The 12,928-nt window shown below is 38.9% G+C and overlaps 1 protein-coding gene across 16 annotated transcripts in view; it reads right to left on the bottom strand.

Annotated features, from left to right (window-relative positions):
* KIAA1217 overlaps positions 1-12,928 on the bottom strand; it is a 350,277-nt gene that overhangs the window by 68,024 nt on the left and 269,325 nt on the right. For 15 of the 16 annotated variants that reach the window (XM_080384817.1, XM_080384821.1, XM_080384820.1 and 12 more), the window contains 2 exons: positions 12,527-12,725; positions 7,094-7,187 (listed from right to left, as the gene is read on the bottom strand). In XM_080384817.1, the coding sequence (XP_080240943.1) occupies positions 7,094-7,187; positions 12,527-12,725 (293 nt within the window). Of the gene's footprint in view, positions 1-1,392; positions 5,828-7,093; positions 7,188-12,526; positions 12,726-12,928 lie in introns of those variants that run through there. The other variant, XM_080384814.1, reaches the window with a different exon arrangement.

Raw genomic sequence — 12,928 nt, forward strand, 5'->3', positions numbered from 1 at the left:
AAAACTTCTACAGACCTGGAACAAGGAAACATTATGTAAAAAGAGGTGGAGTGAGAATAAAACCAGAAACTAGTAGACAAAAAAAATGGACTCAGATCCAATCCTTATGTTTTTATGCAGGGCAAGCTCCCACTGAACACAGCAAAAGTTTTGCCTGAGAACCTCAGACTTACTCGAGAGATAAGACTGCTCATTTTAACAAGGGGCTGACGAGACCATCACACAAGACAGATCATATGTTTTCATTAAGTAACTTCATCAGCTCCAGGGCAAGCTCTAAGCAAATCTCAACATGAAAGGCAGGCTAGCTTCAATACAGGCCTGTTAGTGTGAAATAAAGAACTCTCCCCCTAAAATTGCACTAAAACAACTATACTGTGGTTGCAAGTTGATCTGTTTCCACAGATGAAACTCTCTGGAGGTTTCCAGGTAACTGGTTTGTGATATCTACCATATGACACTCCGCTTAAACTAACTGGAAGATTACTGCACAGGTGTGGCAAGCTCATGTTCCTTGAACAGCTTACTATCAAGAGCATGACACTTTCAATAGCCAGCTTGATAGAAACTTTAAATGTGTCCTCATTATTTGAAAATTTTTAAAAATTATATGTTTTTAAATGTTGGTATAGTAATAGGATCTACACAGTTATATTCCTTACATATGAAATCTGGTGAAACAAATATAATACACCAAAGCACACAGTCATTGTATTAAAAAAGCCACAATGCAGTATCCATGCAACTGTAACTCAGGACCTGTATCTTTAAACAGACCAACTTTTTGCCAGACAACACTTTAAATATTGTTTTACATGTAGCTACAAAATTATTTTTTCCTTAAAATTCTATCCACTTTCCCACTAATTTAGACTTTACACAGCAGCAGGTATCATGTCTCAAAGGATATATGAATGACAGAGAACAGGTACATTTACAGTCTTTCACCACAGTCTGATTTGATACAGCCACTTCTCAGTGTCTGCAGCTCTACAGTTGCATAAATAATTGGCAACTACTGACAGCCCATTCAAAGCAAAGGCAGTAAAATCCATATCAGTAAAAAAGTTAAAAATCCAGAAAATCAGAGACTTCTTTTATATATTTTGCTCAAATCTCAGCAAGATTTGTTATGGCAAGTTGGCAAGTAACTGTTTATGTTTAATATGTAGGTTTGAAACTAGACATAAAATCTGAGAGTAGTCTGGTGATTTACAATTAAACATTTATTTTCTCATATGGCTCAAGGAAGAAGAAACAGCTTTCGTTGTTCTGATTTAAATTCCCAGTTAATCTGAAAATATCTTCTTAAGTTTGGTGGGAAAAAAAAAAGAAGAAGAAATAGAAGAAAAGAAATTAGATATCTTTCATTATTTATAAGCATCATCTTACCTTACATCTCTTGGTGAATTCCGTTTCTAGACAACTTTGGCAGGTATTTTAATTCAGAATTAGTTTCATCAATACATGCCATTACATCTTCTCTTTAAAATAAACTGCTTTTTCTCTTTTCCTCAGACAAAGTATGTGGGCTAAAGGAGCTGCAGCGTCTCTGTTCAAGAGATTTCATGGACACTCAGAGGCTTTCTTTTTACTGTATGAAAGTTAAATCTGAGTAAGGAAGGCATTTTTCCTGTCCCGGAAATCAGTATAACCAAAACCAATGCTGAGCTAATGAGAAATGTTTCTTCCATGTGTTCTGTTTGGCAGACACTGCAAGTCATATCAAGGAAACACGTGATGTTTATAAATACAATATGGCTCATGTTGTCGTAACCTCTCAATGACAAAAAGAGCATTAGAAAAGGCAGACAGCAAAACAGCAGGAAAGATGAGATTTGTATCATTTGGAAGGTCTCTATCAGATAATAGAGGTATTAGCGTTTGCTTTTCCTTTTTTCTTTCTCCTCCCAAAAGAAAACAAAGTTTTATAGTAATAGGATCAGTAAGGCAAACACATGGCAACTTATATAAATGCTGTCCTATAGGCATCCTAGCACTAAAATGTGTTCATCCAATTTATTGCTTGAATTCTTTTCCAATGAATACTTTTGTTCTAAATACCTCTACGTAGTTTGAGAAGCTGCCTTTTTTTTTTAAAAAAAAAAAAAAAAGCCAGAGAATGCAATGAACAAATGTAATCTTGGCAGCATTTGCAGCCTTTATGTTTATTGATGTTAAAATCACAAACAGTCCGATGAATAGAAGTTAAACATCTCAAAGAAGCTGGATGTATGTTTTCAGGTACATTAAGAACACAGAGGGATGATCCTGCTTTTATTATCTATCTTTCCTTCAAACCAGCACGAAATTTCAGGCTCCTTGGACACTTTAAATTCTTGGGGAGCTGTCTGAGGGTTTTTTGCACTTACAGGGTTTTTTGAAGCTCACACATTCCATGTAACTCTAGAGAATTAAAATGGTAGCAACCTGCTAGCCAGGCACTTTCAGGGAAAAATGAAAAGTTGCTAGTGCACAATTTTATTAATAAAAGCTAATCAGCACAACAGTTTACCCAGCTTATCAAATGTCTGTCTCATTTTAACTCATCTCCTCCCACTTTGGCAGCCCAAACCCCCATTGCTGCCAAGAACGTCATCACCTTTTTGCCATTCTAACTCCCAGAAAATGTGGACTTTCCAGGTACTCCCTACTACCCAAACTCAGCTCTGACTCAACTTGCCCTAATTATTCCTTCTTGGAGAAACTGTCTCTCAAAAAAATTCCAAAACACCTCAAAGTGTAGCTCGATACAACAGCAGCCACAACAAGCATTCTTTGGATATTCTGGCCTCACCCACCCAGGCGGTTTGGGATAAAGCGCTGACCTGCCAAGGGCTTATGCAAGTCAGGGAATTAAAGAAAAACATGGTGGGTCTAGGATGTTTTAAAACAAAGTGTAACCTACAGACCTTAGGGCAGGTGGTTGGAAAGAGGAAGACTGCCAAGCAAAATAGCCACCAGTCTGTTACAAAGTAAAAATTCCCTCTTGATTCTCAAAACTGGGGGGCAGATGAAGCCCAGAATAAATCACTGCATCAACCAACATTATTACTATCCAACTCTGTCACCAGAAACACAGACACATTGCAATGACAAAAGGGGGCGATTATAACTTAGAATTCTTCCCCTTTCAGGCACTCCATAAAAGGAGGGTGTAGGGAATGAGGACAGAAAATATGCTGTGCATATTTGGTGGGGGAATCGCTTCCACTTGGAGTCATCAGGGGCTCACAGCCCTGGATAAAAGGAGCTGTGACACTTCCAAAGAAATTCAATTCATTCAGCAACATACAAAAATCTGCCATCAGTTCTTTAGTGTCATCTGCTGACGTTCAATCTATACACCGCTGCTGAAGGTGAGAGGCAAGGCAACCCGGACCCTCACCCAGTAACTCTGAGGTGGCCTTTTCCCCTTTGAATCTACGCAAATGACAAGTGTTCATTCTAACAGCACAGACCAGCATGGCTGTGTATGTGCACATACGCTGGAATTCAAAACAATGCCACAGAGAATAAGACGACCATCTAAACATTTGGACATTAGACAGTATTTTGTCAAAAGAAAGTATTGTTGCACAGGGGGCTAGCAAGGACTGATAAACATAAAAAGCTCAGGCAAAGGAAGAAATGGATGAAATGCAACAATGTGAAGAAACATTTTTCCAAAGAAAACAGCTGCTACAGATTTTCAGCGTACAGTTTGGGAAGGGAATAATCAAAAAAGGAAGAGCACAAACACAAACATTCAGTGACACAGCAGTATGTGGCTACTTCTTGCTTGAACAGTATTCAACGTGGCAAACCTGTCAAACAAATCACACTCTTCAAGGTGTAAAAGGCCACGGTATAGCATCAGCAAGCAAGCAAGGCACTCCGAAGGATTTCAAGAAAAACTGCCCTTTAGAACTTGCTTAGACCCCGAGCAAAATCCCTTTTCTCAAATACAAACCATTCACAAAAATGCATGAAACAGAGAGGAGACCAGGAAGAATTAATGGACACAAAACCTCAGTGGTTTGATAGGAGATCTGAAATTCACAGAGCCCACATTCTTCTTGCACATTTTGAGTCTTCTTGTCCATATGGGTAATACTTAATACTTCAAGTGTTACTGCCAATTCTTATACAGGTTTCACATCTGTTTGGTAGTTAAAACAGGTGTCCAAGCTGGCAGCTAACATTATTTTCTGAGATGATTTTGGGTCTGTTACATGGAAATGATTATAAATCACAAGAATAGAAGCCTGAACATCATCAAACCCAGGGATAAAGGTTCCAAAGGGACAAGAAGGCAAACAGTAGAAAAATCTGTAAAGGCAAAACTTTCCCAAACCTCAGAAAAACAAAGCTTTAACTCACATATGGCAGGAGATACAACCACACTCACAGTATCACCATGGAAAAATGTACTCACAATGGCTAATTCATAATACTCTAAATACTCTTCTTTCAACCAGTCTGACAACATGCTGCTTTTCTGTAGGTTTTCTGAAACAGTTAACCATGATGCAGAGCACAGTGTTTAGAAGTTACTCGCCACTTCCCACCGCAGTGAATTTAGCACTCATCTCTCACATGAAACTGAAGAACGTCAGTTCACCCAAGGCAGAGACGCACAAACATAAAAGGATGGATGAGAAGCAAAGGTTTTTCACAATCTTTTGGGTACCATACAATACCAGTACATAAAATGTATATGTTTCTCACTTAGTCTCCCTGCATTTCCACCCCCTTTAATCTGGTTTGCTAAGAAAAGAGGGATAGATAATCTATTATTTTTATTTTTGTTTTATCTATTTTATTTTGTTTATTAGTGGTTATCTCCCCTGACCTAATAACCTATGAATCTGCAAGCAAATTTCAACCAGATTTAACCAAAAGGTAGAAACCATTAGACTACTATGTCCCTAAAAATTCTGCCAAAGAAGAGATCCACAAGAAAACCCTACAGTACTTCTGCTGAATAAAGGAAAAGTTGCAGTGTGTGCTCCAGCTTTTCAGACTCCAGATGCTGAGCATCAGAGTCTTATTACAATCCTCTACTTTGGGATAAGCCTGCATTAGGATCTAAGTCTTGCTGCACAAGGAAGAACCCAACAATAAGACACACATCCTTAGACAAACACGTATCATTACTTCTGGAGCTCAAGAAATCACGTTTCCACACTCATAACTCTGAAGTGCAGAAGTTCACATAGATCAAAGGGAAGACTTTTTGCATGTTTCTCCACAAAGCCCCTATGAACATCCAGGATCTGACTTCACCTCTCAGACCAGGAAGACAAGAAATTTGCCAATGCAAAGGAAAAGCCAAATGAGAAAATAACTGGTTTTTTGGACGCACAGAATTTCAAAATGGCATCTTTGACATTTCAGCAGAGCAAAATAAAATATTCTACCATGAAAACACCACCACTTTTGCAGAGGTCATCTCTGTCACCATTGGTTTTGAGTTATGGCCAAAGAGAGGTATTTCAGCCATAATCAGGAGGTGTCAAGAGTGCATATCTTTTGTACAACAGTTATTTTTTAAAAATCAATACAAATTATTATAGTTTTTGCACAGAAGCAGCATCTGTGTTCAAAACAACTGTTAGGAAGAAGGCCAAATAAATGTAGCTAACACAGTAGTTAACCACATCTGAAAACAGGTCTAGAGCACACAAAGCCACAGTAGATACATTCAGCGTCTGTTGCACATGGAAGAACAGTATAGCATAACTTTATAAAGCCACCTGCAATTGTTAAATGAGTTAACGTCATAAGGCACAATGATAGCATGTCATGCCTTTGAATATGAATGCGTTAGATATATTCCTGCAGCAGTAACTGGATGTAAGTAGGATTGAAGTATTTCAGGACCTTAAAGAAGACACTAAAAACTATCATGTCAGCCCTTTGACGTGCATCTATTTGCTCTCTCATGTTGTGCATGCAGCAGTGTGAATAATAAGGTAATTAGATTTCTGACCTATCAAAAGGACCATTTTATAATTGAAGTACATAAATGAGAGGTGGTTGACAATAGTGCCTGTAAACAAACTATTGCGATCTTTCTAAAATAATGAGGCCCTAAACTGTTGAAACAGCAGAAGTGCTTACAAGAAATATTAATAACAAAGCAGTGAGACATGCTCAGAATTGATAATGAAACAAAGAAGCAAATGTACAATTAAGCAAATTACTTCACAGGAAATTTGCCACACAGTTGAATAAGCTTTGGAGCATACATAAAAGCCACAAAGCAGGGAGAGCAGTAGCGACATTCCCTTCTGGCCCCGTCAAGCTCATTTGGTTGCACTGTTTCCTGGGGACAGACTAGGATGGGTGGAGAGGAGATGAGGTGCAATCTTACCACCACCACCTGCTGCTTCAACACTAGCTGTGGGTAACACCATGGAAGAGGTGCCCCACAGCTGCATCTCCCGCCCCTCGGCATCAAGGTGGGAGACAAGTCCAGCAAAAGATACAGACGGTGGCAAAGAGAAATCAAATATGTTTCAAATGCCTTCTCTGTAGTTTCCCAATACAAAATGTTCACTTGAAAATGGAAATATACTAGTCCTTGATAAGTATAGGCAGCAAATTTTAGAAAAAGATAAACCCATTTACACCACAATGGGTATTTATCAGAATTTCCTGTTTGAGAAGGTAATTTACAAAGTGTTTCAACAGACTTCAAGCACATCTGCTCAGCCACTGCAAAACAGTCCATGCTGAAGCCTTGCTGGAACAAACTAACACCATGCCATACTTTGCTGTAAAGGGCTTGGAAACATGAAAAAAGAAGCGGTCTAAACTCTAAACACTATCTGTGTCCCAAAATAAGTCATTAAAGCTATGTTTTGATTCACATGCTTTAATGCTAGTAAACAAGAACAAAACAAGTTAATGCTCAGGGCAAGTAATTGGAAAAAGCAAAGCAGTTAAGAAACATTACGGCAAGCATTATCAATTCCCTCTCCTGTATGTGTGTCTTACATACACCTTCAGTTTTATGAATTGTTGTGTACATATTACAGTTAAGAATTTAAGCTTTTATGTTAAAAGCTGTTGGAAAGAGGAATATACATGCAGCATTAGTACTTACCCTTATATCTCCATTTACAGCTCTGGAAGTGTGATTAAATGCGTGTGCAGGATCTTTGTTGTAAACTTTAAGGAAAGATCGGTCTTGAATATTCCTGGAACCAAAAGAATCAGCAGTGATAACAGATGAAAGTAGTTTTATTTACTTTGTTGTCCAAAAGTTTCTCAGGTAACAGACATAGTAGGTCTGCAGCCGATCTATAAGAAAAACCTAAATGCCATAACTTAGACACACACAAACAAATGCCTACTTTGATTCTCTTTCCCATGGGAAGTATTCATTCTTTTGCTATAACTCCACACCCATAAAAAATAGATAGTGTTAAGTTTCTTTCAAGATCCTGCCATACAGTGAAAACACTTTGTAGACAATAGAGCTTCAATATTTACACGGCACTCAAAAGGATTTAGTTAATATTTACATGGTTTATTGTGTACTCAGCCCACGTGAATTTTTGCTATTCTAAGCAGCAATATCAAAAGAAAAGCAGTCTTTCTAACTGCAATTATTCTTGAGGCAATTCTAATTATCAGCTTGTTCACAAACCTAAGAAGAAATCCACAAAAGCTAAAAATTAAGTAGCAGATAAATCCTTCCTCTAAACATTATCTATAATAAAGACAGTTTTTTAAGAGAAAAAATAGGAATTACAAAAACAAATAAACAAGCAAAAGGTTTGATGAAAGCTACCACAGAAATGGTTTAGATAGAAAGTCCTAAGAGACTATTTTTGTTTAATTTGGACCTAACACTTTGTCATTGATCAGATTAATTTTTCAACTACTGCATTTAGGAAAGAGTTAGATGTCAGTAGTTCTTTATTTTGTTTCAAAACTTACCTTCTAATAATTTTATGGCTTAGACACTTGCACTGAGTTCTGCTGATTTCTTAGCAAATTGATTTCAGTAGCAAAGCCTCCTATCTACGCTTACATCCTTTCAAAGCTGCGACTCCTTTCATTTCCCATTAGTGATCTCTAGAGAATTCACTTATACATGTGACTGAATTCCTTTCTCCCAGGTGCAGCTACAAGTCTAGTGAACTGATCTTAATCACTGGGATTATCATTTAAAAACAAAGGAAAGGATTCTTGGGCAGATCCAATTTCTTTCTTACAATGTCATCTTACAATCAGTGATTGCTTTGAATGGGTAGCTAGTCAGAACTTGTGCTGCTGTTGTAGATGTCAAGCAGTTATTAAAGAAGCCCCACAGGTTTAAGAGACAGATCAGTGCCTTCTGTTTCAGAACTGTAGGGCTGATGAGAAGTTTAGTATTTATGAGTGTTTACTTGTAGACTACATAGGAAAATAGCTACCTTGTGGCAAGTTCAAGTTCTTCAATTATTTATGGTAACATAAACTGTTTTCCATCTTGCAAACGTGACCCTTTCTCTTTGAGACTTGCACTGGGACTCTCAGTTACCGTTTTCTGCCTCAGACTTGGAAACATGCTCTTTTCAATACAAAGCAAGCTCTCTCATCTTCACTTCTAGAAACAGCATATTATTCATTTAAATACATTTTATCTGCTGTCTTTTCTGTCTGATGGCTATGAGATGATACCTCAACTAACTGGAGTTTGTTTTAAAAGCATTCTTCATAAATATTTCTTGCAGAAACATGACACTTCAAAGTAAAACATTGCTGCAAGGCAAAGCACCGTAATAGAAGGCATTTGATCTCTGAAGTGAATTCTGTTTCACCTCATGTTGCTATTCTAAGATAAACATTACTGATAACAGCTGTATATTACTGTACTTTTATTATTATATTATTTGCATTACTGTAGGTCCCAGATGCTATTGGCATGTTCAAAGGCTTCATTGATCTATGTGTGCTGTATAGATACGCCAGGAATACAACCTCGTCACCAGCTTACAAGGTGAATAGAAGACACAAAAGACGAGGATAGCTGTAGAAAGATGAAGGAACAAAAAGAAATGAGAAGACCATAGTCTTTCCAGCCAGAGGAGCAATAAATGGATCCTGAAACCACGGGCATGCTCTGAGTAGGCAGTGCAACAGAGAGAGGGGGAAGGAGACCAACGCAGTGGCTTTGTGGATGCCTGTGAAGGACATCTTCCAAGGGTGTTACAGGGCTGCCCAAGAGAGAGCATGAAGGCACTTGTTTGAAAATTAAAGACATGTAGAATGAAGGTTGGCATTATTCACCCAGTGGAAGCAGATGGCACTTGGAACTGAAGAAGAAATGAAAAGTAGCATTGAAGTGGGCTTGGAGGAGCCCTCATAATGAAGACAAGTAGTTTATATTTAATGAGATGGAAAAGATACAGCCAGAGGACAAATAAAAAAAAATGCATGTGAAACAGTCTGCTTGTTGAACTAGGAGAATGATCCCTGTTTCTTTGTTGGAATGGGTAAGAGCAAACCTGTTGCCAGCTGCTGAGAAAAGACCAGTTGCTATTAGAAAGCTGATGAATTAGCAGAGTGTTTTTTTACTGCGTGGTGGGAAAGGAAAGGCTGCATCATAGGGCTGTTACATAGAAAAAAATCTGAGATCTACATTGCATGCAGAGCCCTGAATCACTTTAATAAAAGGACCAGGTTATGCGCTTAAGTAGAAAGATAGTGCTTTGCTCCCAGTGATTAAAAAACAACACCAAAAAGAAAGAAAAGGGGAAGGAGTGTGATGGCCTAATGAAGGAGAATACACTAGGCTGAAACTAATGAGACAATATTAAAAGAGAAGATTAATGTTTTTCTTTGGACGGAAGAGGTAGGATTCATGTCATCCAACTACAGACATGCACAGGGAAGACATCAACAGCTAGGTTCTCTGGCGTGTATAATTTATCAGACAATTTTATAGGATTATTCACAACCAGCTCAAAATGGGGATACAAAATTCTCCATTTGGTCAGACAAATCACATCCTAAAGGAGCGACAGAAAAATAAATGAGAGAGTCACCCAGGTAACTGATAATTCAACTAATTCATATGGATAAGATGATGGAGACGGGTACAGACAAAGAAAAGGAAGGAGGACAAAGTCCTGGAAAAACACAACAGAAAATCAATGTTTGAGACAAGGACCTTTCAAATGATACGTGAAAGGAGAGGAAAGACACAGGAAGAAGTCAGGAAAGAACAGCCACTGAAACAAAGGAAGGTCAAGTTTCAAGAAGAAATCAAAAGTACATGAGAGATCTCAGAGAAAAAGGGCATTCACAAAAGATGGCTGCTTGGTGACTGACAATTGCAATGGCACAGCAGGGAACAAAAGATGAGCTGGAATTAGAAAAATAAAATCCCAGACAGGTTGGAAATGACAGAATGAGGAGAGTAAAACTCCAGCCAACAGTTGTAGTGGCTGCTCAGTGCAAGAGATAAAGGTGACGGGGTGGGAAGTGGAAACATATGTTGTGTTCAGGGACAGTTTTGTTGGGAGGCACAGGAACATGTTTGCAATCTAGAAGTAGGTACTTTAATAGAGTTTTAAGTTAATAAAAAAACAAAGCAAGGGATACGAGGCACAGCAGAACATGAGACAGCCTCCAAGGGAGGTGAAGAACTTGAAGAGTTGACTGCAACACCTTTGTTTAAGACAACGAAGAAAGAGAAGAATAGAAGGAAGACATGGCAAGCAAAGGAGAGAAAAATTTCATCTCTGAGGGGAGACATGGGCAAGATCTTGTGGAGAGTATGGAACAGAAATGGAGAAATTGCTGTGGAAATTATTCAAAGGCGGTGAAAATGCAGCCAGTAGTGCATACTTTGGACTTCATTAAGCTGGAATTGCTGACGTTTCCTTAGTGAGAAGGGTGGCAAAACTGAAGAAGGGAATTTTGTCGTGGAGGAAGTCAGCTGGGTCATGGGATTTCCTCTAGAAATGCTCTACAATACAGGCATAGGAAAAAAGGAAGCAGATGTTGGGATTGAGCCAGGCCTGAGACTGGCAGAGTGACGCCTGCAATGGGAGCAAGGGAAAAAAAGGTGGAGTCGTATTAAGATAATCAACAACAACATTCTCAGGGGCAGGGAGGAGATGCAGTCATAAACTGTTAGTCTGAAACTCAAGGGAAGATGGAGGGATAAACTGAGACAGAATGAGCCGATGGGCCAGATGATGGTCGCAATGATGCACTTGGCAACAGAGACATAGTAACCCCTATCTTGGTTTAATCAGCTGATCTGATCTTGTGAATAGACTGTTTGATGTGCAAGAAACTTGAGCACATGGTGAATGATGATGATGCGAAAAATCAGATGGGTCTTAACATAGGCATTACAGTGGTCAAACAGGGGTGTGGGAGTCTTCAAAGCAAGGAAGATAAAAAAACAGAAACTGAAATCCAAGAGGCTGGCTAATGACAAGACACTGGATAGACTGCCTGAGGACAAGAAGACACAAGAGAAAATGGGAGTGCAGTGCTGTCCAAAGACTAAGATGAGGAATGGGGGAACTGGAAGTAGCAAGGTTAGAAAAGCTCCAACTTGCTCTTTTAACTACAAGATGATACGGAAAAGCACCCGACCCACAGGATCTCCAGAAGAAACAAGGCAGCAGTGGACAATTCACTTCTCTTACTTTCACATTATTTTCCTGCACTAGTGGCAGACTGGCAGAGAGTGAACACCTTCTCTGCTTTCTCCTTCATCTTCTTATGCTCCTCTGTTCGTTCTTTTTATCATGGAGCTTCTTATGAAAAGGACTGCACACAGGCCCACCACACCTCCTTGCAGTTTTACAGTGTAACATGGCTGAGGTGTGCCTGAAAGCTTTTTTGCTGCGTGATTTGGGACTTTCTAGGGATCCTGAGAACCCTGGTCCTTCTGCTCAAAGAGCACAGACATCAGGACAAAAGACAGAATAGAAAGGTGCACCCAGATGTTAGATCACTTATTGACCACGGTCTGAATTAGGGAAGTGACTGCATTAATTGCTGCATCCTGACATAAAACAGGAAGGTGATGAGGCTGCTGCAGCAGCAGTCACCAGTGCCACAGATCTTTGGCAGTGTTAGATGATGCACAATTGGCACTGTTGTCAGGACATCTGTGGCATTCAAATTTGTAACTTCAGGCTGACAAGGATCAGGCTTTTTGTTACCAGCAAAGAAAAAAAACAGGTTTTCTGTAAATGTTTATTTTGTGTTCTGTATTTTAAATATTTATGTTTCATTTAAAACTCAATAAAATATTAAGTATGTGAACCTGCGTGTATTATATGAATATTTGAACAAGGTATGCCATTTATCAATGGCTTGTGCAACAGATACTGCACCTACAGCTGAAGGCAGTGTCAGACCAGACCTCCCATATTACTCAGATACCACTGAACATGCCTTTATGTGTCAAGCCACTATCTGTCAGATACTTATCAACTCCACTCCTTTTTATTCCGTAAGTACACCACAAAAAACCAAAACCAAAACAAAACCCAACAGCTGTAATTCCATGTTTACTTACCTCACATCACACAATTCATAGTATATGTTTCTGCTCTCATCCTTGATGTAAATGGCCACACTGGGTGATTCCAGCATTTTCATCGTCAGTTGCTGAGGGAAGGCACTTACAAAAAGAGCACGAATTGTGTCTGTGCTTGTGATTTCATTCGGCATCCTCAACTGCTTTGTTTCATCTCCATACTGAAGATATAAAACACCTACGAGCAAAATATAATAGCAAGTTACATATCCTGAAGTGTGTAGTAATGATCTGGGTTTCAAAGTCCATGTGGAACGCAGACAAAGCCCATAATGAGAAGAGAAAAATCAAATCACATTCCTTACTCACAAAGCACATACAACATTCTCCTTTTCAACACACCATTGGAATAGAGCGTAAAACAGTGGTATGGTTGTGCCT

Source organism: Falco punctatus (genome assembly GCF_963210335.1).
Source record: "Falco punctatus genome assembly, chromosome: 4".
NCBI classification, from domain to species: domain Eukaryota; kingdom Metazoa; phylum Chordata; class Aves; order Falconiformes; family Falconidae; genus Falco; species Falco punctatus.